The 26,212-nt window shown below is 38.0% G+C and overlaps 2 protein-coding genes across 2 annotated transcripts; both read right to left on the bottom strand.

Moving 5' to 3' along the window:
- Positions 1-209: 209 nt before the first annotated feature.
- LOC122833416 (nuclear factor of activated T-cells, cytoplasmic 2-like) lies at positions 210-11,966 on the bottom strand. Its single transcript, XM_044120919.1, has 10 exons — positions 11,675-11,966; positions 10,259-11,249; positions 9,960-10,131; positions 8,833-9,035; positions 7,914-8,086; positions 7,676-7,816; positions 5,207-5,262; positions 4,754-4,886; positions 3,377-3,979; positions 210-561 (listed from the first exon to the last, which is right to left on the bottom strand). Exons 1-10 carry the CDS (start codon positions 11,796-11,798, stop codon positions 515-517), a joined length of 2,643 nt encoding a protein of 880 aa, XP_043976854.1. The 5' UTR covers positions 11,799-11,966; the 3' UTR covers positions 210-514.
- A 4,666-nt stretch (positions 11,967-16,632) lies between these two features.
- On the bottom strand, positions 16,633-23,065 carry LOC122833415 (1,25-dihydroxyvitamin D(3) 24-hydroxylase, mitochondrial). The gene is made up of 12 exons (XM_044120918.1): positions 22,667-23,065; positions 22,353-22,543; positions 22,145-22,238; positions 21,963-22,056; positions 21,416-21,507; positions 20,932-21,043; positions 19,920-20,065; positions 18,970-19,136; positions 18,182-18,260; positions 17,764-17,961; positions 17,555-17,666; positions 16,633-17,049 (listed from the first exon to the last, which is right to left on the bottom strand). The coding sequence occupies exons 1-11, from the start codon at positions 22,922-22,924 to the stop codon at positions 17,556-17,558; spliced, it is 1,542 nt and encodes a 513-aa protein (XP_043976853.1). The 5' UTR covers positions 22,925-23,065; the 3' UTR covers positions 16,633-17,049; position 17,555.
- Positions 23,066-26,212: the final 3,147 nt, after the last annotated feature.

The following is a 26,212-nucleotide window of genomic DNA, read 5'->3' as shown; positions in this document are numbered from 1 at the left end:
TAATTATAATTATGTATAATTAATTATTCAAACTGGAGACTTGAGGTGACACTATGTGTGTGATCTGGAAAATGAAACAATGAAAATGTTCCATCTTTAGAGGTCATATATGCAAAACTAAGATATTAAAGTATAAAGTTTGTGATTCTGATTCAGTGTTTGTTCCCTTCAGTCATTCAAACTTAAAATAATCACATTTCACAACCAGACTCATATAAACTGAATTTTATTTAATATAAAATAGTTTCTACATTCTTAAAAGAGCAATTGTACAATAATATGAACAGAAGGAATTCAAAGTGATTAAAGGCAAAACAGACACATAGTATACCTTTATAAATGGCTGATTTTAAATTTCTTACAGAGCTGAACCACTATTCTTTCTGAATCCAACAATAACATGATGTTGTCTTGAAATTAAAAACCATACAAACCAATATTATATCAGCTTGCAATATATTTCCAATAACATTTTAGAAGTCTTGGTCTTCAGGGATGCTTAAGTGTTGCGGGATCAGTCTCCACTGTGGCCTTTCATGTCTCTTCTTATGATGTCATGTACTAAAAAACAGAAAACAAGAAGTTCATGCACAAACCAAAGTGAGGTCAGATTGTTTTATTCAATGTCGCCAATAGGTGGCGCCAGAATCTCGACTTGTTCTGCTATTTTGTAATTGCTCAATGTAGACTGTGAGAAAATGATCAGTGAGAAATGGGGAGGAGGGCAGTGAAACAAATGTCCTTCACAGGAGTTGAACCAGGGATGTTGAGGTTTGTGGTTGGCACCTTTCTGACCTCAGTCACCAAGTTCCCCCTCCATGACTTGATTTAATAAAACCTTTGTGAGTCCATCAATGATTGACAGTGTATGGAAGAATGACTGCAGTTACATTATTGTCCACTAGACTTCCCTGACTTTGCTCTGGCGTCATTGGCGCTAGTTTCTAAACAGCTTTGATATATTTTATATCACAGAATGTAAAAGCAAAATTAATTATCCGCTTTGTTTAAAAGACCAGATTGAGAACTTAGGTGTTTTATTATTGTTATTTTGTATCAGCATATATTTGCATGTGTACCGTTTACTTCCTGTTTTTGCCTGCCTCCAAAGAGGTCCAACCAGACATTTTCTTTACAACAGTGTAAGCTCTTTTCCATCATAATTGTTAGGTTAGTTACAGTAGATTTGGTTGAAAGGAAACTGGGTATATGCATTACAACTCAGAAAGTGTGTGAGAAAGACAGTGAGAGTGATACTGAAACAGACAGGAAAGTGGATAGAAAGGCCCGTCTGAAAACCACATGGAAGGATTTGCAAATGTATAGTTGCATGGTGCTTGTTTGCATTGCAGACTGGGCCACAAACACCCATCCCCCAGGCTACAGAACCGTCTCCTTACACAAGCATTTTGATGATCTGTCTTTTTTTTTTTTCTTATTGCTAATTTATTAGGCCAAATTTAGTCATGTTTAAATTTTTTTTAATCAAAATATCTACATTTCCTGAGGCTTGTCTCGGTGTTAAGAAACATATTACAAGATGATTGATTTAAGATGAGTGCAGGATCTGGTCCTCGTGGTTTTTCTTAAAATTATCAGACAACTCTCTGTGTATCTTCCTGTTATATATACAATTCGTTCTCAAATTTTGTAGAGTATTACATCAAATTCAAACTTATTTTCAGTGTAAACAAACAACTTTTGTTTTCTCTGAAAATAAACAAAATTATTTTCAGTTAATACTTTCACTGGATTATTAAATTCAGTTAATTTATTAACTGAATTTAATCTTCTTTGTCCTTTGTTTAATAAGCAAAGGAGATAAAAAAAAAAAAAAGATAGCTCAGGTCAAAACAAGATCATCTTTCCAAGAAACCGCATCTTATTTAGATGTATGAAGGAATCAAATGATTCTCCTAAGATGGTTTCGTGTTTCTCCTAAGATGGCAAATGACATTAAAAGAGAATCATCAAAGGGGAGGTAAGCAGAGATTTAATAAAACAAGACTGGGTCTCCAGTGCTACTGTATGAGCCTTTCAATTCAGAGCAAAATTAGATCTCAGTTCTACATTTCCAGTTCTATGTTTTAATTCTTAATTGATAACTTTAACAAATCTTTGTTTTGTTTTATGTAGAGTATATGGACCGTTTGAGCACTGAGAAGGCAAGACCAAACTGTAACACATATAAAGAGCTATTTCAGAAAAAACAGTCACATTATTTTACCCCTGGCTGATCTGTCACAGCTGCCTGTCCCTGCATATCAACATGGAGATACTTGAGACTTGATAAATATATGCATCATCACAGCTTTAGACATAGTTTGCATATAGATATTGACTGCTCAGACAAACAGTGCAAAATACTCTAGTATTAACCTTTAGGAACAGGGTTCTGAGAAACTGATGCAACAAATTGACCCTAAACTGTAACGTAAGGTTCTCTTTAAATTCCATGTTTTCTTCAGTTATCAAGTTTTTCACTATCTGGTCCGTTATATTGTTTAATATTTCTACAGACGTTAAGTATGTTGTTGTTCTTTAAGTGTTGCTTATTGAAATCGGACTTATAAAGCTCCACACAGATGTTTCCTTTTGGGTTGAATGCCTGATCTACTTCCTTATGTAGTGTCTAAATATGTTTGTTAGTTCTTTATCTGTAAGTGGGAGATAAACTACAGGCTGGCTATCAATTTTTGTATATATCAATGTATTGTATATGTGGATTTCTGTTCTTTCAAGTGCAATATTAATATTGTTAAAATGTTTACAAACATGAAAATATAACATTTATAAGTATAATTAAGGCATTATTTAGGTTTGATATGGTAGCTCCGTGTTTCCATATACTTTATTTCATGTATACTGGCTTGTGTGTTTTTTTAATCTATTCTTATGTTATTGACTTTTTATATTATCACTGTAAAAAAACAAAATCTTAGCAAGTATTTTGCTCTACTTTTGAGAGCAAATATCTTAGTATGCTTGAAATAAGACAATTGTTTTAAGTGAATAATGTTTAGTATTGATGAAAAAGTATTTGTTCCAGATTAATTCACTACTGATATGGGAGAAGGGTCTTGTTATGAGTGAAATAATCTGCAAATGGAGCAAAAACATTATCATCAATATTAAAAGAATTATTGGCTTAAAACAAGCTCCTATATCTTGCTGAAATGTTATTTGTTAGATCGTTTTTTCTTATCTCAAGTGTACTGAGATATTTGCACTAAAAACGAAACCAAAAATACTGGCTAAGATTTTATGTTTTTGCAATGATCTTTTTTTTCTCCATTGATTTAAATGCACTGTTTCTGTTTGTTAACATTTTGTAGAACATCTGGGAAAATAAAACTTCACACAGATTAATACTCACCATCCTCCAGGTAGGCATAGCTAAGATTCTCTTGTTTAATGGTTATCTTCTCTGGAGCCTTATCGTCATGGTTTCCTTTAGCAGATCCGATCTGGGTAAGCGGCTGCCCGACTGGCTGAATCTGGCTTCCTGCCTTCACTTGAACGTATCTCGAAGGTGGCGACTTTCCCAGAGGCGGCGCAAAACCCTGATGCCTCGACATCAAACAGGCTTCAAAGGAATCCCCAACCTGCGGGCCCTCGCCCAGTTTGCTCATGGGGGTTCGGGCGCTGACGCACTGACTGGGACCAGAGGCAGGATGGTTGGAGTTGTAGTTGCTGTAGAGCTGGTTTGCAGAGTGGTACATCACTGGGTTGTTGACCACATTCCCAGCTCTGGACTGGTAATAAGCTGGCTCCTCGAAAGAATCGGGTGGTAGCATATGGCTTCTGGGGTCTGCAGTGGCTAGATGGTAGAGTGCGGACGAAACATTCAAGGTTGGAGGGTTGATGTCTTGCTCAAAGTGATGGTAAAGGGACTTCATTGAAATGGCAGACAGGTGATGATTGTCTGAGCAGTTGTATGAATCCAGATGGTAGTCATCCCGAGGCTCTGCTTTGATTGCTAGAAAATAAAGACAATTTGACACAATTTGAAAATGTCCTGCTGAATAATACATTTGATTTAAGGGCAAGAAAAAGAAAAAAACAAATAAAAAAAACAATAAAACATTGAATTAAAAATCAAAGCAAATCAATAAACAAGACATGGCAGCAGTTAAAATCCTTGTTTAATAAAATAGGGACCCCTGAAATGTAAGAAAACATTTTTCCTCCAGTAACGCCACAAAAGATGTGAAAATATATATAAATTTATGTTGTTTAGTCTGTGCCAAATGTGTGTCATAAATTAATGGGAGGATGACAATTTGTAAAATGCTTTTCAGCAGTGGAGTGACACATTTTCCCCTCAAGGGTTAACTTTTCTCTCAGAGTATAAAATGTTTATTCTGTCTGCTGCTTGTTGCTGCAAGTCTCTGGATATTAACTCCATCTACTTGTTTTTAGATTGAAGCTATTTCAGTTTATCTGTGTAAAGTTTTGCAATTTCCTGTGTTGTTCTTGACTTAATATAAGAAGTGTATAACTGACCAACATTGTTTTAGTTTTAAGACACATCAAAACAAACAACATTTTATTCTAATTATTACATCAGGTCATAAATGAAACGTTTTGTCATTTTATTATACTTAATATAATCTTTCAACATCAAGTCTCATACCATTACCATTTTTTCTTACCCCAACTGGTCATGATTTAACATGTTTTGGTGATGAACATGCAGATAAACCTGTTTCTCCTTCTAACGTGAAAGCTCAGGGAACTGACAGTTACACACCTATTACAGGAGTGTAGATGAAATGCTGAGGCTGACTGCGCTTCTTCTTTCCGTTGATGACATAGAAGTTGACTTTAGTCGGCTGGCAAATGTTTCGGTCTCGATAAGGAGGAACCTCAACGAACAGCATATTCTAGGAAAATAAAAACAAAATGAATCAGATGAGTAGAACTTTGAGAACGTAGAAACACCTGGATTACTACTTATAGTTATTTTCATGTGAATAAAAAAAAAAGAACTTCAGTTGCTTTTTGTCAAATGAATTGTTACAGATATGGTACCATCAGGGAATAAAACTACCCAAATTAAATGGTTGCATTTAATTTTGGGCATTTCTACTGGAGTAAAAGATGAATTTTTTTGAAGGCTTTTTGCCCGTCTTTACCAAGCCTACCGACAAATGTTTACTAAATGACAGTTCATGTGTCAAAACCAGCAAGTTGGCCGTCTTACAGCTTGGGTTTTGTCTCTGTCCACAGTGGCCTCCACCTCCCAGATTTGCTGACCATCTAAAAGAAGAGAGAAACACAGTTTTATCAACCGTATCACCCATCAATCATTTGTTTTTCATTTTGTCAGTATAAATTTGCACAGTATTGAACAATCTGATACTGATTGTCTTGACATCATACAATCAATATCATGTCAAATATAAGGAATCTAAATATTGTTTCTTTATATTTTGATTTTAAAATCCCAGAAAATTAGAATGTTGTCTGGATCAGCAATATATATATATATATATATATATATATATATATATTTCTTTTTTTTTTTTTTTTTTTTGGTTTTTTTCCTTGTTTTCACTTCACATGATCAATTTTAAATAAAGATCTGATTTGTTGGCGTTTTTAGCCTTTTTACCCTGACTTATGATCCTTTCAGTCTTAGAAATGCTCCTAAACGTATGGGATGAATCAGAGTTAAATGGTAAAATGGTAAATGGACTGAACTTATATAGCGATTTTCCAGTCATTTTGACCACTCAAAGCGCTTTACACTAGAGTCACATTCACCCATTCGCACTCACAAACACACACCCATTCATACACCGATACGCAGATCGGTAGGCAATTTGGGGTTAAGTGCCTTGCCCAGAGGCACATCAACATGTGGCAGGAGGAAGCTGGAATCGAAGCTGGAATCGAACCTACAATCTTCCGATTGCAAGACAACTACTCTACCATAGAGCCACAGTCGCCCCACCCTAACCCTAACCCTTTTCTTTTCTTCTTGTCATCAGTGAATGACAAGAAGAAAAGAATATTTGGGCACTTCTACAGCCATTTACGGAAGAGGATTAGGGCCACTGAAAAAAAAAAAAAGAATTCTGAGAATAAAGTCAGAAAGTCAGAATTCTAATTTTAATCTCAGAATTCTTTTTTTTTTTTTTTTTTTTGGTGGCCCTAATCCTCTTCTGTAGCCATTCAAAAAAGACACATTTTGCTTAAATATATTTATAAAATGTATAAAAATACCAATGTTATGCCAAAAACATTGGTTCCCCTGTCTTTTCTGAGAACCCAGATCTATAATTTCTTTTCCTGGAGACGTTAAGTCTCAGTCCTTGGAGTAAAAGTATAAAGAAACGCTTCAAAACCTTTGCACCGTAAAAGCTTTGTTGCCAGAAGTTAGAAAAGAACATCAAGAAATGTAACGCTTAGATTTTAGCAGTGTTTTAATTTATCTGGTGTTGGTAGAAACATAAAACAAACTGTGAAAATGTAAAAAACCCCCAAAAAACTACAAAAGCAACTTTAAATATCTAAAATGAAAGCATTTTTGACTCATTGATACAAAATGTGTATGTAAAAACTAACACTATGTAAAAAGAGGGAAAAAGTTGAATTTGTGGTCATATTTGTTCATAAGCAGTGGAAAACAGAGTATTGTCTGCTTTAGTGTCACATTCCCACCTCTGTTTTTACCTCTGTGTCTCTGTGCAGCCCACGCAGTGAAAAAAAACAAAAAAAAAAAACAAAGCCTCTGCTCTAGGTCTAAATCTTTATCAGCCTGTCTAACCACATCCTGTTGCACAAAACCCTACGGCAAGCAACAGTGAAGCTTTACATGCTACCGACTGTACCTATCCACATCTTAAGCCAAGCAGCCAGGCAAATCTGTGTGGGCAGAAGGAGCGCCAAAGAGGTGATAAATTTCCATTTAGACATAAATAAAAGTTTTCACTTGCAGAGCAAAATGTAATAGTTTGAAAATGCGCCTTTGCTTTGTCAAAGCTAAAAGTGTGGGCTGGAGGCAGATGTGCGTCACCGAAAGGTGATGTTTCCCAGGTGATATGCAAATGATCTAAAAATAAAGATACTACAGGTGTAGGTGGGCAGCCTCGGGAAGGATACTGCAAGGCCACAGATTGTGATTATTAGTCTATTTTAATCATACCAGTAGTTCTAAAGCCAAAAATAACCCTGTGAGAATTGGAGGTCAACAAAAAAACACACATCGAGAAACTTTGTAACACCCACTACTTTTTGTGTTTCTAGGTTTTGGGAAACACTCTATTATTCAGGTTCTTAATAAGAGTAAGCACAGCCAAATATAAAATGCTAAATATAGATATGACTTTTCCCTTTATGACCACACCCCAACTTTTACATAGATGTTCAATTTTAACTCGGGGAGCGTTGTACAAGAAATAGAACGCTAAAATTCTGTTCAGTGAATAATTTGTCTTTACCAAGTTTTGTCATGGAATTAATGTTGAACCCTTCTTATAAACATGATTGCATCACATTTTGTGGCTTACTTTTTGAACCACAAGAGTTGAGTTGTATTTATTTTGAACATACATAAACAAACACATGCATTTGTGTCATTACATCACATTTTGCACATATTCCATGCAGCTTGTTCTTTATCTTGTCAGTAGGTAAACATTTACTGGCTTACAAAAGAAGCACTCACCTTGTGTCTTTTCAGAAAATATCACTTTGGAGTCAGACGTGAAATTCTGTCCAGTTAGGACCATCTGCTGGCCACCAAGTACGGAGCAGCGGTCCAGGTCCTGCCTCTCGACTGCGGGAAACTCCTGCGCAGAGCGTTGAGCTGCAGACAGCATAAACACAGCTCCATCACCACCAGCAATAACAATAATAACAGTAATAGTCTAATAATAAAATTTTTGCACATATATACATCTTACAGCATTCGATGGGGTTGGAAGCAACTTGAAGAGACACAAAATGGCCTCCGGGTTCAGGGATGTGGACACGAAACACCAAACGAACGCGCGTGTTCTTCCGTCCGATGTCCGTCTCGCCGTTCCGCAACTCGATGTCAGCATTTCTTAACTTCAGAATGCCAACGCAGTCAATCCTGAACAAACAGATGGAAAAAATGCTAACTGCCAGATTTCTTGGATAAAAAATGTTTTTTAATCCATTCTTTTCTTTTGTCGAGCCCTATTTTGGTAATAGTTGCAATATTTTTAAGAATAGATTATTCACGCCTGTTTTGAAAGTTTTTTTAAAATTTGTATACTGTTTATTTTTGTGCATTTTGGTGATTCTTTGGTTTGTGCTTCCCTTACAGCAATTTGCCCCTTGTGCAGAATAAACATGTCGCTGACCTAGTTTTGTTGTTTAAAAATGCTTTTTTTGCCACAAATTTATTTTTGTGACTCATCAGACATTTCTGCCACTGCAAAAAAAAAAAAAACACAGTATGATAGGTTTTTCTTGGAAAAACTCTCCAACACACAGGAAGTGATGCGTTTCTTGTTTCCGTCAGCAGTAACAGCAGCATCATTTTGGAGTGAAAAACGTTGAAAAACCTTGACACTCTCCCAAGCAACCAGGGTTTTTGTGGCTGATTTTTCAGAACGATCTGAGCTTTCATTGCAATAAAAAGTCAGAAGAAAACAAACGAAACTACTCTGCTGTATCTCTCCATCTGAGGCACTGTTAGGTATGCAGAGACTCTGCACAGTGGTGTTTGCAGATTCACTTAAAAATAATGAGGTCACACACAACTGAACTGCAATAATGTGCTACTACCACGCCAGGACTTGTAAGTCTGAGTGTGAATTTTCTCATTTTTGCTTTAAAACCAACTTTACTCACACCACTCTCATGTGGCTCTTTGGCTCCAGAAGGATCTCTAAAACCTTTGTCCCACTGATCATCCTTTCCAGGCTTGGTGTGGTGACGGTCTTCCCAGTGATGCGGTGGACCTGGTAAAAGGCGTGCGGTTTCAGAAGCTTCTCATCTGCTGTCCCGATGAAGACCTGCAGCCCCAGCGGAATTGTGCCTTGGTATCCTCGAAGCTTAGGAAGGCGACACAAGAGATTACACACATACTTTATTCTGAATGCAAGCTACCTGACATGCTGTTGCAGCAAAGAATTAGTCTTTGCAGAAAGGATTCAGAACTGCTTTGCATAGTGCTGGGCAGCATTGCCAGGAAAACCAGCAGTTAGCCATTATTTCAACTCAGTAAAGCAGTAAGCAAAAACCGAGTGTCAATATTTGTCTTTCATGCAAACATATTTGTTGTCTGAACAACTTTCACTTTAGCAGACTCAAACAAAGCATGGCTTAAACATCATCACTGATGGAAGCAGGGACTATTTCTTTATTTGCATGGCTGTTAGCTCTACATGAACACCAAACCAGGAAATACCACATATATAATCTCTTCCTTGTTCTTATGCTTTTCTCGTAGTAATCTGTAAAGCGAGAAGCCTATTTCTTTCTCACTAGCTGGGTTTCCATTACCAACATGCACAAAACTTTGTTGATATTCTGCTAATGTAAAAAAACAACTATTTTTGCAATTGTGGTGTTTCCATTGAATAAGAAATGCAATTAAAATCACATGTGAATACGATAGTTTACGAGATACATAATTAAAAAATATGCCAAATCATAATGCTCCTACCACTTCCTATCACCTTCTTCATCTTTTCCACCAGTAATAACATCAATAACCAGAACTGGTTATTGATCTCACGACTCACATAATGCACAAAAACTGTTTCCACTGTAGTTTTGTGAAATATACAAATCTTGATACAGTTGAGAAACCACCTCATCCTTGCCCAAAAACTTTTTTATCAATAACAATTAGCTATTTTGAAATTGGCATGTTTCCATTAACCAAATGTATTTTTTGTAATTCCAATTTGAGCAATTATATGGTCAATGGAAACTCAGCTTCTTACTTTTGAGTTGTACTTGGTCGTACACACCTGAACTTCAGGATGGCCTCCGTTGGGTGTCTTGACTGCTCCTCGGCTGCCCTCGGTCTCATAGTGAGCTCTATGGTGGGATCTGGGCTGCTGCTGGATCAGAAGCTCGTACTGGCCGGACTGACTGGGTAGTCCCCACTCCAAGGACGGGAGTGGTGCTACAGAGAGACCACTGGGGGAATGAGGGAACAAAATGATTTATTGCAAACATCTGCAAAGCATCTAGCATATCAGGCATTCTGATATCTAATAAAAATAAATATTTAATCTTAACTAAGAAAAGAGGTTAAACCAAGTACCTGAATGTGCATGCTGTGGGTTGATGTACTGGCTGAGCGGGAGGCCACACAGTTGGGAGAATGTAGAAGGGCTCAGATTTCACCTCAGCTCCAGACCTGCCCATCCTCTCATGATCAATCGCCCAGTCATACCTGTCTCCATGAACACAGTCCTGTCTTGGGGGCTGTGGATGAATGGTTCCCACCCCTATAGAAGCTCCAACTCTAGGCAAAACTGAACTGAGGTTGTTGAGCACTTCCTCCAGGTCCTGTGGTGCTGTCTGAACATGGGACTGAAACTCTGCTGGGGCCTGATATTGGTGGATGTAGTAGGGCTCGTGGGGTGACGGGTTAGGACTGGGGCTCCGGGAGCGCTGCTTGATTGGTGTACCCCCCTGGCAGGGCTGGGTCTGGTCAAAACAGCGCTTGCCTTGTGGTGAGGTGGAACGGGAACGCTGGTGGGGAAGCGGAGAGGTCGAGCGCTGGTGAATCGGCTGCAGGAAGGTCTCATCCGTGATGCTGTTGCGAGGTGAGGCCCCTGGAGAGGAGTGTGCAGAGGAAGTTTGGATGCCCTGCAAGCCTGGGCACAGGTCCAAGGCAGAGCAGGAGACGCTGTAGTTGCCGCCATTTGGAGGGGAGACACTGGGTGAGTTCAAAGGAGAGCAGATATCCGCCGGCCAGCCTGAAGAGGAGTTACTGCTAGCGGGGCTCACACAATCCCTGTATGCACCCAGAGCTTTAGAGCCAGGGCTTGGCTCCAAGGTGTGAGAGCTGAGAGAATCACCCGACGGAGTGATCTCAATCCTGGGGCTGGGGGCAGGGATATTACTGGCTCCTGATGTCAGCTCCAGACATTCAAACACGGCCCCTGGCATGTTGTCTGAGGTGGGACTTTGACGGAAGTTGTCCTGGCTGGGCGCTGGATGGGCCAAGGTGGAGATGTTTGCAGTGTGATGATCGACCATCAACAAGGGGGGCTGGCTGTCATTCTGAAGGAGAGTGCCTGAGTCATCTGTTAGCAACCAAACAAAGAATCTATTAAGTCAAGAATAGCCCTATTTATAATAACAGTGTTACTTGGCTATCACATGGGAGTTCATTTTCATTTTGACCCATGAATTGCAAATAAAACTCATCTCCAGAGCACGCTGTGCAAGCCACATGCAAAACTAAGACCTGCCTCTCACAATTTGGTTGTGCTATGATTTCATTTATCTGTTATAACTACACAATAATGTTATTAAAATAACTGCAAAAAAGATGTACTAACTAAATTTGTTGCACAAAAGTCAATTCGGGAAACTGTAAAATAAAAGCAGCACATAATTGAATGAACAGTACAGTTTTATAACAGACATTTCTATCCCACAGTTAGGTAAAAAATGAATTATTAATTAACATAAAATCGAAGGCTTTGTGATTTAAACAAATACTCACCTTTAACGCAGCCAACGGGGAAATCTTCCCCGGGTGTGTTGTAGAGAAACAGGTCCGAAAAGTCTAACTCCGCTTGGCTTATGTCCTGCCCCAATCCCCCAAGCCCCATGCCTCCAGAAGTCATCTCCAGCTTTCAGTGATTCACTTCTATCAGTCCTTTTCAGCAATCTCCTTTCAAGCTAGACTTTTTAAAAGTTGTGCGCATGAAGTTGTAGAAAAAGAAAGGAAGCCGAGTCACAGCTATAGTAAGAGCCGCCCGAAATATTAGCGGCTGCTCAAATAAAACCTCCAACAAGAGTCGATAGAGCGCTTCTTCCTGTCAGCGGTGATGATGAGAGGTAGACAAAAAGGTGTGTGTGTGTGTGTGTGTGTGTGTGTGTGTGTGTGGGCGTGTGTGCGCGCGCGCGCCTCTTCGCAAACATGCATAATGTCTTCCTGTGTGAGCTCAGTAACCTAAAATAATAATAAAAAAAACTTGTATCAAATAACAGATATTTTTTTATATATTCCGAGCCGCTGCGCAGTTAAAAATGATATGAAGGTAAAACGTAATTTTACTTCACTGATCACTGCTGACATTTTCAACTATCATTTTCCTGCTTTAGTGTAAGATCAAGCAAGTTTGTATTTCTTTGAATTATTGGATCTTGTCGCAAAATATTTATTCAATTAGCCAACCTGCCATATAATTAAATATATAATTGGATTAATATATATTAAAAAACGTTTTTAAGATCATCTGATGCTTTCAGGGTTTGTCCACTAAGTGGCAGTATTGCGCAACTGAAATCAAGCACTCGAGTTTGATTTCATTTTAAAAGTTTTGTCATTATTCAAAGGGCCATCATCCATCCATCCATCCATCCATCCATCCATCCATCCATCCATCCATCCATCCATCCATCCATCCATCCATCCATCCATCCATCCATCCATCCATCCATCCATCCATCCATCCATCCATCCATCCATCCATCCATCCAATTTTTCCCATTTATAGATGCTGTAATAACTTCGTGGACGTGTGGCTAATTTATTTTACGCTCTTCCTTGGACAGTCATGGGGAAGCAGCTTCGTATCTCTAGAGGCACACCTGGACAGATCTCATGTCCATTAGAGGGCAAGACATGTTCTAATTAAATTGTGTTTTAGTGTCTATATGCTTGTGAAAGTATCTTATTAATTCAGATAGCTCATAATCTGAATTTTGCAACTCCAAATATCAAGTTTCCTATGAAGGAGGTGAAAATTACCTTTCAAAAAAGTATTTTTATCTAACAGTCACTCTTAAATGCAAGGTGTCTTTTAATAATTTTGTCATTATAGTATATTTGTCAGAAACTGAGTCTAATATAAAATAAATCTATGTAAACATTTGATTTTTAGGAAAGCAAAACACTAACAAACAAAAAGCACTTTTATATTTACTCTGGCAATCAGTAAACTGACCCAAAACAGGAAAAGCTTAGTGTGAGATGGTAAGCAAACGTGGTTATATGGCTTTTTATACAGTGTAAATAAATGTCTGGTTTCGTTTATAAGTGAAAGAGAGTAGCTGGAATTGAGTCACACTTTCAGTTTATTCTTTTGCTTAAACAAAATGCATAAGCTGAAGCATGTTGCTAGAAACCTTACACTAGGTGGTTCTGCATAAGAAACACAGATGAAAATTGTCATTTTACTTGAATTTCACCTCATATTCACCTCCATTCCTATACAGTGTACTTTATTTCCGCCTCAACCTAAAATAAAATATAAGCTGTAATCTGTAGCCTTAATTATTTCCTTTGCTACAAAGAGCTGACGTTATTTTGCTTTGAGTCTCTCTGTCTACTTACAACATCACACACTTTACATGGAGGTGTTTGGATATGGTGTCTGTGCTCATATAGCTCAACTCTTGAAATTACTTGGGCTTTTAAACTTTAAAATCCAGGGATTCACTGTATTCTCCCTTTGTTTGTTTTTTCTCTTTGCATTATAATTGATTATTTACATTCAGTACATTTTGTACCAAAAGTAGAGACATGACGTTTAAGCTCCTGAACTCATAACTCACATTCTTAGCAAAAGGTCAGCTATCCAGTGTAGCTTGAGAACAGACTGTGTTGTTTAGCTTATTTTTTAAGATTTTAGGATTAACTGAGCACAGTTAATCTGACTTTATAGTACCTCAGAACTAAGGGTAAAATAACAAGTATGGTTTAAAATGTGATGAAAACATAATAGCATTTCTGTCTAATGTCTAAGTGCTGTACACATCACTCACAAACACACATTTATACACATGATTGGGAAGTTCTTTGAGGCCTTGCCAGAGGGCTCTGGTTCAATCTGTGTCAGGGAAAGAAGCAAGAATCTAACCCCACAACTTTCCAATTGCAAGACAATAGTTGGGACTCTTGTTATTGAAACAAGGTAACAATTCTGCTGTTCATTTGGTGCTGGTGAAACCTCTGGACTTCTAAAACCAGGGAGCTCTTCCTTCACTATGCTTTATGTTCAGTTTCACCAACGAAAGAACCACCAAGGCTCTCAAGGCCCACTTTAAAGATTTAATCAAGTAAAAAGTACATTTTCAAAGGACACAAAACAACATGTATTTTACAAGTGAACTCTCTATGTTAATTATTTTTTCCTCTTAGAAATACATCTGAAACAAATAACCTGGAGCTGCAATTTTATGGAGGTATTCAGGCAGTTTTTAGTATAAAACTATGAAAATCAAAGTCAGTTTGCTTTTCATCATAGAGTTACGGTAATTGAGTTCAAGCTGCAAGCTGCTGTGTTCGAAGATGTTAGCCACAGTAAAGAGATGTCAGCTACAGAAAAGAGGATGCTGTAGCTCTCTTTCTTTCTTAACTCCTCACTATATTATTTTGTTATTTTGTCCAGAGGACACTCAACCATGGAACAAAATTTGGCGCAGAAAAAAAGCAGGTTTCAAAAAGAGGTACATCTGTTACGTGTAGATGTACCTCTGGATGATGGTGGGACAATTTTGCTTGGATGATTGCCATGTAAAAGTTATATTTTTCTGTTTTAGAAAGTCTATTCAGGTCAACTCATTAAAAACTGGTCTCTATGAACAATGTGTGACAAAATGATTGCACCAGGGTGCACAAAGTACTCCCTCTTCTGAGATCTAATCTACAGTTAAGAATCATACCACTGACATATTTCGGTTTAAACTAACCTAATTTTATCAACACAGTGTTGACTGAAGGTAATATTAACATTTTGGAGTGGCCTATCTAAAGTTCTGACGTGAAACTCTGTAAGATTAGAGTGATGACATAAAATGTTTCAACCTCACAGACTTGAAGATCATCAACTAACATAAATCATCAAATTATCAGTGGAAATCTCCAAAAAGCTCAACGGAAATTCAAGAAGTGTTGGATTGCTGTGATCCCACCAAGGACTTTTCCTCTGATTACCTAGAATTTACATAAATATAGTGTAAGTAAAAAAAGATAACTTTTTGTCAAACGTGATACTCCTTTTATGCTGTTTTCTTATCTTTTGAGAAATTTTAATATCATTTCCTATTTTAAAAAAAAACTTCTTTCTTGAATGAAAAATAATTGTATGAGTAAATCAGCCAAGGGTTTACATACTTTTCAAATGAAATTATGATCTCTAATTATGATCGTAAGTCCCTCTTATTTCCCCAGAGACTGACAGAGAAAATTCTGATGTGAAAACTGTGACTTGTCTCTAGATGCTGAACTTTCACTGAGTTCATTGGAAATCTACATCTCAACTTTATCCCTCTGAGCACTGAGTCCCTGTATGGTTGTGTTCTCCATCCACTGCTTCTCAACCTGTTATCAGAATCAGAATGAGCTTTATTGGCCAAGAGTGTGTGCACAAACAAGGAATTTGACTTCAGTTTTCAAATTCCTTGTTGGTGCACACAATCGCGGCCCTGCAGATAATAGTGACATGAGATGAGAAGGTCATTGGATTGTCCTCATACTCCACCCATAATCTGTATGGCAGCTGTTGCAGTGAAACTCCTCATCATCATCTCCAACAAACCTTTTGAACTGCTGCTGTCAGGTAAAGGTTACCACAATATCTAAAGCAGAAGTACCAATCTGGGACACAATAGCTTGACTATTGTCTTGCACTTGCATTATTTACTGTGTTTTATGTTTTTCATCTGAGTTTTTTTTACCCTATGTTGCTGTAGATCAGGATTAATTGATTGACTGTTTTCTTTGGTATATCTTGCTAAATTAGAGTTGTTCCCAGTTTGTCCATCAAACCTGACCCAATTTTTTGATTCAACTAGGTTGAATCAAAAAATTCAACCTTCTTCAATCAGCAGCAACTTGTCAAGCTGCTGCTGATTTGTTGGCTGCACTACTCAGTACACTATCATGCCACTAGCTGCGGCCTGAACTATTGATGCACAGCAGGAATGAGCAATGCTTTCTTACTCTACAATGTGGAGATTGTGGATGAAATCAAGACTGAATCACAGATTCTCTGTTGCAGAAAGATGTAAAGAGTCTTTTGGGTATTCCAGTTTTTCAGACCATTTTATGTGAACCTGAAAGATGGCTGTTTGCAAAAATATCAATGAAGAAGCAGTTTCTGAAATACTTAGTTACTCCTTTTGAGTTTCTAATGAATAAAAGTCACTACTGCCATGAACAAACATTTTTCCCTTTTTATCCATCCTGATACTTGGTTCTTAACCACACCTAATCAAACATCCAGTAAATATAAGCACACAACTGTCACTGACTGCTTTCATTGTCTTGCCATTCAGTATGTTTGTTCTGAGATAAATAATATTTATATTTATTCACTACTGATTGCTTTCTAATCTTGCCTGAAGGTTTTGATACTCAAATGCAAAACGGTAATCTCTTTATTTAGTTTCACCCTTAAACACCAAGATAATTTCACTTCAAATTACAAGTTTAAAAATCAAGTCTTTTGATATTTTTAAAATGGATTTATTTAGATGAATGAAATATTTACAATGTACAGAAATATAGGAGAAGCTTACCTACAATGATATATATATATATAAAAACACACATTAGGAATGGCACTTATATACATACATATATATTTATATATAAAGTTAAAAACAGAGTATAGTATAAAGTAATTAGTATCTAAATGTCTGACATTTCAGGACAGCTGCCTTCATACAATATTCAGTCTGTAAATCACAACTGTTCTTTATGTCTTTAACAGGTTTACATATTAGTTTTAAATAAGTTTGAGGTATTTATGGCACAAAATTACAAATATATCTTTTTTTATGTACACAGCAGCAATGCAGGGAGTCACTGGACCATGAGGAGTAAAATATTTCTTTTGTTACGTCCAGAGGAGAAGAGCATAAGACCTAAAAAGAGAAATAAAAGGAAGGCATTATTGGCAAATCATAAAAAAAACAAAAAAACAAAACAAAACATGCATTATCCAGATTATCTTTTCAGTTTTACAATGAAAAGAAAATTTTTGTAAGATGTGATCTGTATCATTCTTACAGATCTTTCAAGTACTAATTTTAATATCCTTTTTGCAATAAGAAAGCCAGTGAGGTGTTGATGTCAGCACCTGGTGGCCAATAATAGGTACTGCACACTGAACCACACCCCTGCAACCTTCATGGAAAAATAAGGATTACTTCCGTCTTTGACAAATATTGCCAAAGGTTTTTTCTAAGAGTACAGTAGCAGAAAATGAATATAATATTTTAAGCTCAAGAACTATTGAAATATCTATTATTTTACATGTCAAAGTTTTGACAATTAAACTTTCAGAAACAGGACTGATCCTCCTGACTTCCCAATCGCTTTATGAATTACACAACAGGGTCATTGAAATGTTAACTTTTTCCTTCTCACCTTATCTCCTGACAAAGGCTACTGGCAGTTCTCTGTTAGGAACCAAAAGTCCAGAATGAATCACATCAACAGGCTCATTGTCTGTTGCCACAATCTCGTAGTCTCTGACCAACTGCAATAAAGAAAAAACAAAAATGCATCAAGGGCGTAAATCTTTTTTTAGAATAATCTGTGGCTGACTGGTTTAATGTTGCTGATGGAGACCGTACCCAGCACATGGCCAGCTGCAGCTGCAGCTCCGCCAGGCGTCGACCAATGCACATCCTCTTCCCGATACCGAAAGGAACATGAGCGAAGGGGTTGATGGTGCTGTTCTCCCGCAGCCAGCGCTCAGGTTTGAACTGCTTTCCATCATCAAAATATTCCTCATTTGATCCCAGTGCATGGCAGTTAATCATTAACACTGTCTGTAAACAGAGTACAATAAAAGATAAGTTCCAGTTCTGGTTTTGTCACTATTTTAGAAACAAATCAATCATGTTCCTAGAGGTTGAGAGTAAATGCCTTGTGCCAATCGAGCGGCCTTTGTATGGGTAAGCAGGGGTTTGGGGCACGTTCCAGACCAGTAAAATATAAATGAGAAGGTAATTTCCTCATATAAGGTGCACTGAGAAGTAAGCCACTTACTCCTTTGGGAATGGCATAATCTCCCAACACAGTGTTTTTGTCCAGGGTCCGGCTGGTGAACGGAACAGATGGTGACAACCTGCAAGAATTACAAAAACAAACAAACATTGGAACACGACTTATTGCATGTCACACAAGCTTAAGCTGTTTAACAGAAGCCAGACATGCACAGTGCTTGTCGAGGTGAGAATAATCTGCTATCCGAGGTAATTTACATTTCCTGTGATGTGTGCACGGTGTTCGCCTTAAATAACCCGCCCCGGCTGCAACTCTTGTGACTGCATGAGAAGACGGGGGGAACGTGTGTGGAACAAAGGCAGAGGAAAAATATTTGAACGTGACCAAAGGACGAATTTAAGCTTGGTAGTCATGCCACCATCTGACTGCCAAAAACTTCCTTGAAGCTTGTTTTTGAAGCAGTCATGTGTGTAATTTCCTCCGTCCTAATCTTGGTGGTACTGGTGGGAATGGTAATGTCAGAAAGTCTGAGCATGTAAGCTGTAACGCTTTGAAAGGCGATCAAGCAACCAAAAGATCTGAACACAATATTACCTGTCTGAAGTTATTAAAGTGTATAAATCTGAATGACATTTTAGATGACTTCTGTTAATACAAAGCTAAGTTGTATCAGTTGAAAATGATTGGGTGCAGCCTATAATAAGAGGGAGTGGTGTGTGGAGTATGTAAACCACTGCAGGTATGAACACTGTGTTCCACCTTGATCTTTTATTATCTGCATATGGACATCCCGTCCCCGGCTACATATGAAGTTAAGTGCAGTGCTTTACCTCATAGACTCCTTCAAGCAAGCCTTGAGGTAGGGCATTCTCTTAATGTGCTCTCCGCAGGGGTCTTGGTCTGGAGGCACCACATCTCTGATCTCCTGCAGCAGTCTCTTCTGAGCAGCAGGGTTACGTGACAGGTTGAAAATAACCCACAGCATGCTGTTGGCGGTCTGTACAAACAACAAGAGAGAACAAAATAAGAAGGGAAGAACAGAGCACTTGGTAAAGCAAGTAGCCAGAGCATTCCTCAGAGGAGCGGAGGAATGTTTGTGGTTCCTCAAAGGCTCCTCACTTACTTCCCCTCTACATTTATTTTGCGCTTTGGAATGACAACAACTGCAGGAGCTGCTTGCGTAAGAGATTGAACTTATTGTTTTGTACGAAATAGGCATAAGTTGAAAACACCAAAGAAGCTTGCATCATCATTAATGCAGGTTAAAAACGACAACAAAATTGTGATAAAAAACTTTTAAGCTCTTTTCTTTAGAAGATTAAAGCTATAATTTGCATCATAAAATTTAAATAACTTGGGCTATTTGCTTAGCTTCCACTAAAAGTGGGAGGTAAAAGGTTGACAGGCAATATAACATATTTCTTTCAACTTTAAGTCTTCACTGGTATTTTCTTTCTTTCTTATGTCTGTGCTGACAAGCTGCTGTTGAACCAACATCTTCAATACTATACATATATATATATACTAATTAAATTTTTGTAATATTTCACTCTATATATATATTTTCTAGATACATAGATATTATTTTATTTATTCAATTTAGCTTAAATTGCACTGTTTTGTTTTTAAAGAACTAACTCTGTTCCACACAAGTGAAAACACAAAAACATCTGCTTCCTGTTCTAGATTTATTTTTAAGTAGTTTTATGTTTTATGCTAAAAATGTATTGGGTGTGGAAAAGTGTGAAAACACAGAATGTTTGCCCATTTTGTGACTTACGGTTTCGACTCCTCCAATCTGCAGTTCGGTGATGGAGGCATACAGCTCCTTCTTGGAGAGGCGGCTTTGCTGCAGGATGTCATCGATTAAATCATCCGGATCTCTGTTGGCATTCCTCTCCAGTCTCTTGTCAATGTAGACTTTGGCTGAGCGAATACAAAGCAATCAATGTGTGAACACAGGAATACGCTAAATGCTGTTCACACACAGGAGACGTCATTTACAGCCTGTTCTCAGTCATCGGTGACAAATGATCACTGTTCCACTTTGATGGGGAAGTGAATGGAGAAATTCAAAATGATACTTGCTGAATGAAGACAGCTTTCTTTGATATATTAGATACTGGAATTCAGTAAGTCTTCCTGAAGCTTAGTTTGTTGCAAACAATTAAAGAATTGTATTTGATGAAATACTTTTTGGTTATTTTTATCCATTTGTTTCAGCGTGTGTTTTATTAACTTTTAGTCTTTTTTTTTGCAGCTACTGAAATATACAGTGTGATAGGATACATTTTATGAATACTTGCATATTAAAATACATACTTAGAGTTTCATCTGTTAAACTAGAGAACACAAGGTCACAAAATATACAAATTGAAATGATTGCAAGAATAAAATACTAAAAGAAGGATTGAAATGAGCCTGAGACAGGTTTTAGAAAAATAGTTTAGCTTGCTTCATACATCCTTCAAAATTTAACCATCAGACACATCACTTAAGGTCTAGTTTATAGAAATATTTGGCATATTTCTTCACCCTAGGTCAGGCGGTTTACTACAATGCTGAGCCGTTATTTACACTGAGTGCCAAGTCCACAAAACACCAAGACAGCCGGTTCAAATCAAACCTCCAGCCCGCCCACTTGCTTATTTTCCTATCTATTGTCTGACTGGAAGTGAACTCAGAAAGGCTTGTGTGTCACGTAGAAGAGGAGACTATTACGTCAAGTACAACAGCTTGACGAAATGAGAGCAAAAGCTTGGACCGTGCTTGTGTGATTTTTGTGTTTGTACCTGTGCTGAAAATACAGTCCCATGCCGCGGTGTGGTCCTGCCACGTTTTGGTGTTGAGCTTCTGGTGGAGCTCCACAGGTGTGATCATCATCCTACCAAATGTCCTCATCATCTACAAAGAACAGAAAAAGAGGAAGGAAGGGATCAGGCGTGGCATGTAGCTTTTTCATCCTCACTCTAAGTCTCTTACTCAGTCCTTTTCAAGTTTCCTTTATTGATTCTTGAACCCATTTTTCTTATCAGACTCCCACTTATAATCTCTTTACTGAATGATAGGGTAAGTTTGGTCATCAATCTCTAAATAGATGCAAATAGTACACAATTGCTTCAACACTGTCTGCAGTCTAGCCTCCTGACACGAACCTGATGAACTGTGATGTTTCTTAACTCTCCGGGGGAAAGTCAGCTGAAGAGCATCTCACAGATCATCACAAATATCATCTTCTAACCTTCAGAGGCACTGAGAGAGAGGATTGATACTCACTGTTTTCACAGCTGTGATGAAGTTCATGGCTTCCTCGTTGACTTTCTCCTGCAGAAGACCAAATCGGTTGTCGTACAGGATGAGACAGATTGCTGAGGGGAAAAGAATGAGCAGGGGTTTAGAACATGGACCAAATTTGGATACAGTTGATTTGAAATGAAGTTCTGGATTTGACTTCTATTGCTAATATTAATTCCAAAGTTTTTAGAGCCATTTCCCATGAAACCATCAGTCCCAAGAGAATGATATAATTAGTTTTGAAGCAGGCAATAAGAAGACATTTGAGAATTGTATATTTTCATTCATTTTTTAAAAGTAAATCCAAACAGTCACCGTTTCATCAGGATATCACATTTCTTCCTTTCTATTTTTATGTTAGCAAAGTGAATTGTGAATATTGGAGCAGGATTATATCATGGTAGCGTTCAAAATATTTAATTTCATATTCATTAAAAGAGACGTAAATGACGTATGAACAAAAGTTTTTTTTTTCTTTTTTTTTTTTTGCAGTAATAGTGAATGTTAGAACAAAAATAACTTGACTTACTCTCAAACGACCATTTGTTCAGTTCGAAGTACAAGTCTTCAATCTTCCCATTGTTGCTTACTTTTCCAATCCTGTCAACGAAGTCCATCAGCACCTGTTTCCGAAAACAAAAAAAACCAAAACCCATCAGTGGATGATCGCAGAAACTTTGGCATAAACTAAGCCCTGACCTGTAGTCCCACCTGATTTATTTTGCCATCAAGCTTCACCACCTCTGTCGGCTTCATGAGTTTCTGCTGAAAAGCGCTCCTGACTCTCTGCCAGTCTTTCCCCTCCCTGCGAATCAACAACAGAGCGATTTCAGCGTGTCCGCTTCTGCTTCAAACCGCGCGCTGTGCAGGCGGAGATGATTTTAGGAAACAACAGATGATGGGTCGCAGGTCTACTTACAGAATGAGGAGTCCGTACGCTTCGTTTCTCAGGTCCCTGTATGCTTTCCAGGGTTTGATTTCCAGCCTCTGGGGGTAATTACTCTCCTTTCTGTAGAGCGCCTCCAATAAGCAAGGAGCGCCAATATGCACCGACTCAAAGGATCCCAGCTTCGTCCGGAAGATCTTCCCGAATTTCTTATGATAATCAATCTGAAAAAAAAAAAAGAAATTAGTCATTGAAATGATTATAAGCGGTTGGATAAAATAGAAAAAAATACTGAATCTCATGAATAAAAAAAATCATTTAAGGAATATTACATAAAAATACTCTACCAGAGCTTCATGTTGTCGGATCAGGCCTCCTTTTAAAAGGAGTTCAATCAGACTGCCGACAAGGGGCCAGTTGGTTGGTCCCGGGATCGCGTCCAAACTCTGCGCCTTCAAGGCAGCGTGTGGGCACCGCGCAGCCTCCACAGCATCCTTCTCTTCCAGGACGCACACGGAGGATGTGGGCTTGAAGTGCTGCAGCCCCACAGACTTCTTCCTCAGCAGCTCAACAATCTGAGGAACTTTTTGGATCTGCGCCCTCATCCTGAATCTCTGGCTGATGGCAAATTGCCTTTTCTCTGTCGCAAGTTTTCTGAGAGGGAGCTCTCTTTTTCTTAGAAGTGTCACACCTTGCAGCAATATATATACTCTGAGAGTGTTTATTCCTGCCGCGCACCGAGCCAATCAGGGACAGGTCCTCCATGGTGTGGCTGTCGAGCCCACCATTCATTTATGGATCCACGTTGAAGAGGATCGTATGACCCCAGATAGACCGTGGAAATGCCCTCACCCCTCCTCTCCTTGAAAATAAACAGCAGCGGAGGTGAGGCGGTTCGCTTGAACCGGTCTCCGAGCGATTAACCGAAACTCTGGCAAAGCAAATAGGCTACTACTGCCACACTTCTGCGCCTGACAAATATTTAACCTACTGGAAATTACATGTTTGCTTTGAGTCGATTTTAATTAGTTCTGATTGGCTCAAAGAGTTTCCAACTGCAGAGTTCTTCCAGTTGAGAACCATTTATTGTGAATGTAGGATTTTGTACATTTTCCATTTATTTATTTACCAAAAAGCAAAAATTGACGGAAATATGTTTGGTGTAAAGCTGTAACATTAAATTCACCGATTAAAATGGTGCAGTTATTTGTTCAATTTTATTTTGAAATTCCCACAAGATGACTGTGCGAGGGAATCACGCTCTCTTATCAGTCCATGGACTTCCCCAGCTTGCTTCTACCTTACTATGTATTCCCAACTAATATCTAAGTTAATCGAAAAATGAAAACTGGACTTTCATTCTTGCTTTTATGCAAGTCTTTATATTATTTTCTTTAAGTAAAGTGCATTGGCCTTCATGAAAAGTCCTATCAGGGATAGCTTGAAACACAGATGCTGCCCCCTGAGAGCTGGCATAATTTAAGTAACATGTAGGGGGCCTCATGTTGTTACCCTGTGAAAGTGTTCACTCACAGACTCTCAAGTGGCATCAGAATAACCTTGAACTCGATGTTTTTCAGCACTATTCATGTGTAACACACACACATTATTCTCCCCGCCCATAGAACAAGGGTAAAAAGAAAAAAAAAATCCAACCCACATACACATTAATGAACAAAATGTTCCTTTGCTCTCCTCTCAAATTTAATGCACACTACTCAATATTGTATTACATGATGTGGAGCAGCTTTAGTAGTTTGCATCTTGTTTCAGTTTATGATCAAAATACATTTGATGATCACAAGAGCCGTAGTTCAAAAAGTTGGGAAATAACACTTTGATGAGAAGATCAATACCACTTGAAAAATGCAGCAGTTGGGTTGAAAAACAAGGGGGAAACAGCCTGTAACTGTACATACATAACAAAATCCTTCCACACATTTCTGGTATTTACTTAATAACTGAAGGACCCGGATAACACTGCACAACCATCTTCCCACTGAGATCAACACCTGACGGACTCCATAGCAATCAGGCGCTACATCCACTCTGAAAGCAGAGTGTCAAAAATTAAACATGTCAACCTAATGAATTTAGACTATTTTCTAGTGACTAATTGCAGCATTTTTTAAAGTTCTGCTACAATCATGATGAAAGCAGTGAAGGCTTTGATGAGTCCTTTTGCAGCTTTCAAGTTAAAACTGTTCAGTGCTCAACTTTGCTGCTTGTGCTCTACGTTTCTCAGTCTAATTTGGAAAAGGAAATGTTGCAATTAAACATGAAAGATGACAGACAAGACACATGAGTTTCTAATGAATATTTTATGAGTCAATTAATTTTTACCTCTTAACTCTCATGATGGCACTTCTTCATGAACCCATTTACCTAAATGTGAGTGTCTTAAGGGTGACAAATCAATAAAAAGTAAGCTATTTTATAAAACTTTGAAGCGTAATTTTTAATGTTCTTCACAAAATGCTAAAATAAGTTTGTCTACAAATTCTAGATGCATCTTTAAATGCATAAAAATATTTAAATTCATATTTTGAAATGGTTATAGTTGTAATCCGCCAAAGTTGCACGTTGATTCTGTTCATAACCTTAATGGATAGAATTTTATGGCTGAACAAAGGTGTTGAAGGGATCCATCTCGGTGTCTCAGGATTGGGTGATGTTCTGACCTTTCACAGACCAAGTATGCAGCTGCCTGGATGAAAATCAGCACCTGAAAATCAGAGACTTTGGTCTTGAGTCAGAAAAGAGTAGATGTCTTACCACTTATGCTTCATTTCCAAAGTCAACAGTAGCAGGATCTTTTTTTAAAAGGTTTTGTTGGCTCTGGTGGCCTTTATTTGAAAGTAGTTAGACAGGAAACAGGATAATCAGAGAGGGGGAAGACATGTGGCAAATGTCGCCGGGCTGGGAATCGACCTGCGACTATCGCCACAAGGACTGAGGCCTCAATACGTGGGTCGTGCTTTACCCCTGTGCCACCACAGCACCCCCAGAAGCAGCTTCTTTTGCCTTAAAGAAAACATTTGTTCATTGAACCTTTCAGATTTCATTGATAAGAGCATTCATTCACTCAGGCCCTGGAGAGATAAGGCGTATCCCAGCATTCTTTGGAAGAAAGGGTGATTCATTCTGAGTCAGACAAACCTAAATGCTAACTCATGGCTAAATAAATAAACAAAACTACCAATTAGCCTAACACACATTTTTTACCTGTGAGCAAATATCTATGTATTTTGAAGACACCTACTGGTAGAATCTAAATATAAAACACAAAAACGGAGTCAAACCAATCACACTACTGACTCCGTTAAAAACATGCAAAATTCACATTTTACAATAGTGAATGCATTGTAAATATACTGAATTTTTTAACAAAAGTCAACCTGCATGTTCTAGGCTAGATCATCTCGCATCAGTTTTTGAAATCTTCACTTTCTTTTTTACAAGTTTTAGCGCAATGAGTTTTGGCAACGCTGCAGAAAGGTAGTGCAAATCGATTTGGACAAAAGACAGCGAACACGTTTTCACACGATGTTCTCTGTAGGCAAACAGGACTGTGCAACAACATCCTCCATGACCTTAAATAAAATGAAAGACTAAAGGTTTCATTGCGATATATTTATGTTGGTTGTCCATTTGTCCCAATAATCGTTAAAGGGAGAACACAAGATCCAGTTAAAATCAAACAATTTTGGTGTTCAGATTATTTAATCTATTTACAAATCTTAAACTACATGTACTAGACCAGACCAGCTCCAATTAGTTTTTCAGTCATCGAAATCTTCAATTTCGTTCAATGCCTTTTGTAGAAGTTTCAGCACAATGAGTTTTGGCAATGCTGCAGAGAGGTGGTGCAAATCAATATGAATGTAAGAGAG

The sequence above is a fragment of the Gambusia affinis genome, linkage group LG07 (genome assembly GCF_019740435.1).
Source record: "Gambusia affinis linkage group LG07, SWU_Gaff_1.0, whole genome shotgun sequence".
Lineage (NCBI taxonomy): Eukaryota > Metazoa > Chordata > Actinopteri > Cyprinodontiformes > Poeciliidae > Gambusia > Gambusia affinis.
Note: the sequence above shows the minus strand (reverse complement) of the source record. Positions and strands in the feature narration are given on the sequence as shown.

Excerpts from the sequence above, each read along its gene's own strand:
- LOC122833416 (XM_044120919.1), bottom strand. The coding sequence starts at position 11,798 with ATGACTTCTGGAGGCATGGGGCTTGGGGGATTGGGGCAGGACATAAGC. Across the intron at positions 7,817-7,913 it reads TTCCAACCCCATCGAATGCT|CTCAACGCTCTGCGCAGGAG; the intron begins GTAAGATGTATA and ends TGCTGTCTGCAG. Across the intron at positions 3,980-4,753 it reads CATCTACACTCCTGTAATAG|CAATCAAAGCAGAGCCTCGG; the intron begins GTGTGTAACTGT and ends TTTATTTTCTAG.
- LOC122833415 (XM_044120918.1), bottom strand. The coding sequence starts at position 22,924 with ATGAGGGCGCAGATCCAAAAAGTTCCTCAGATTGTTGAGCTGCTGAGG. Across the intron at positions 22,057-22,144 it reads TTGATGGCAAAATAAATCAG|GTGCTGATGGACTTCGTTGA; the intron begins GTGGGACTACAG and ends TTTCGGAAACAG. Across the intron at positions 21,044-21,415 it reads TCATCACAGCTGTGAAAACA|ATGATGAGGACATTTGGTAG; the intron begins GTGAGTATCAAT and ends TGTTCTTTGTAG.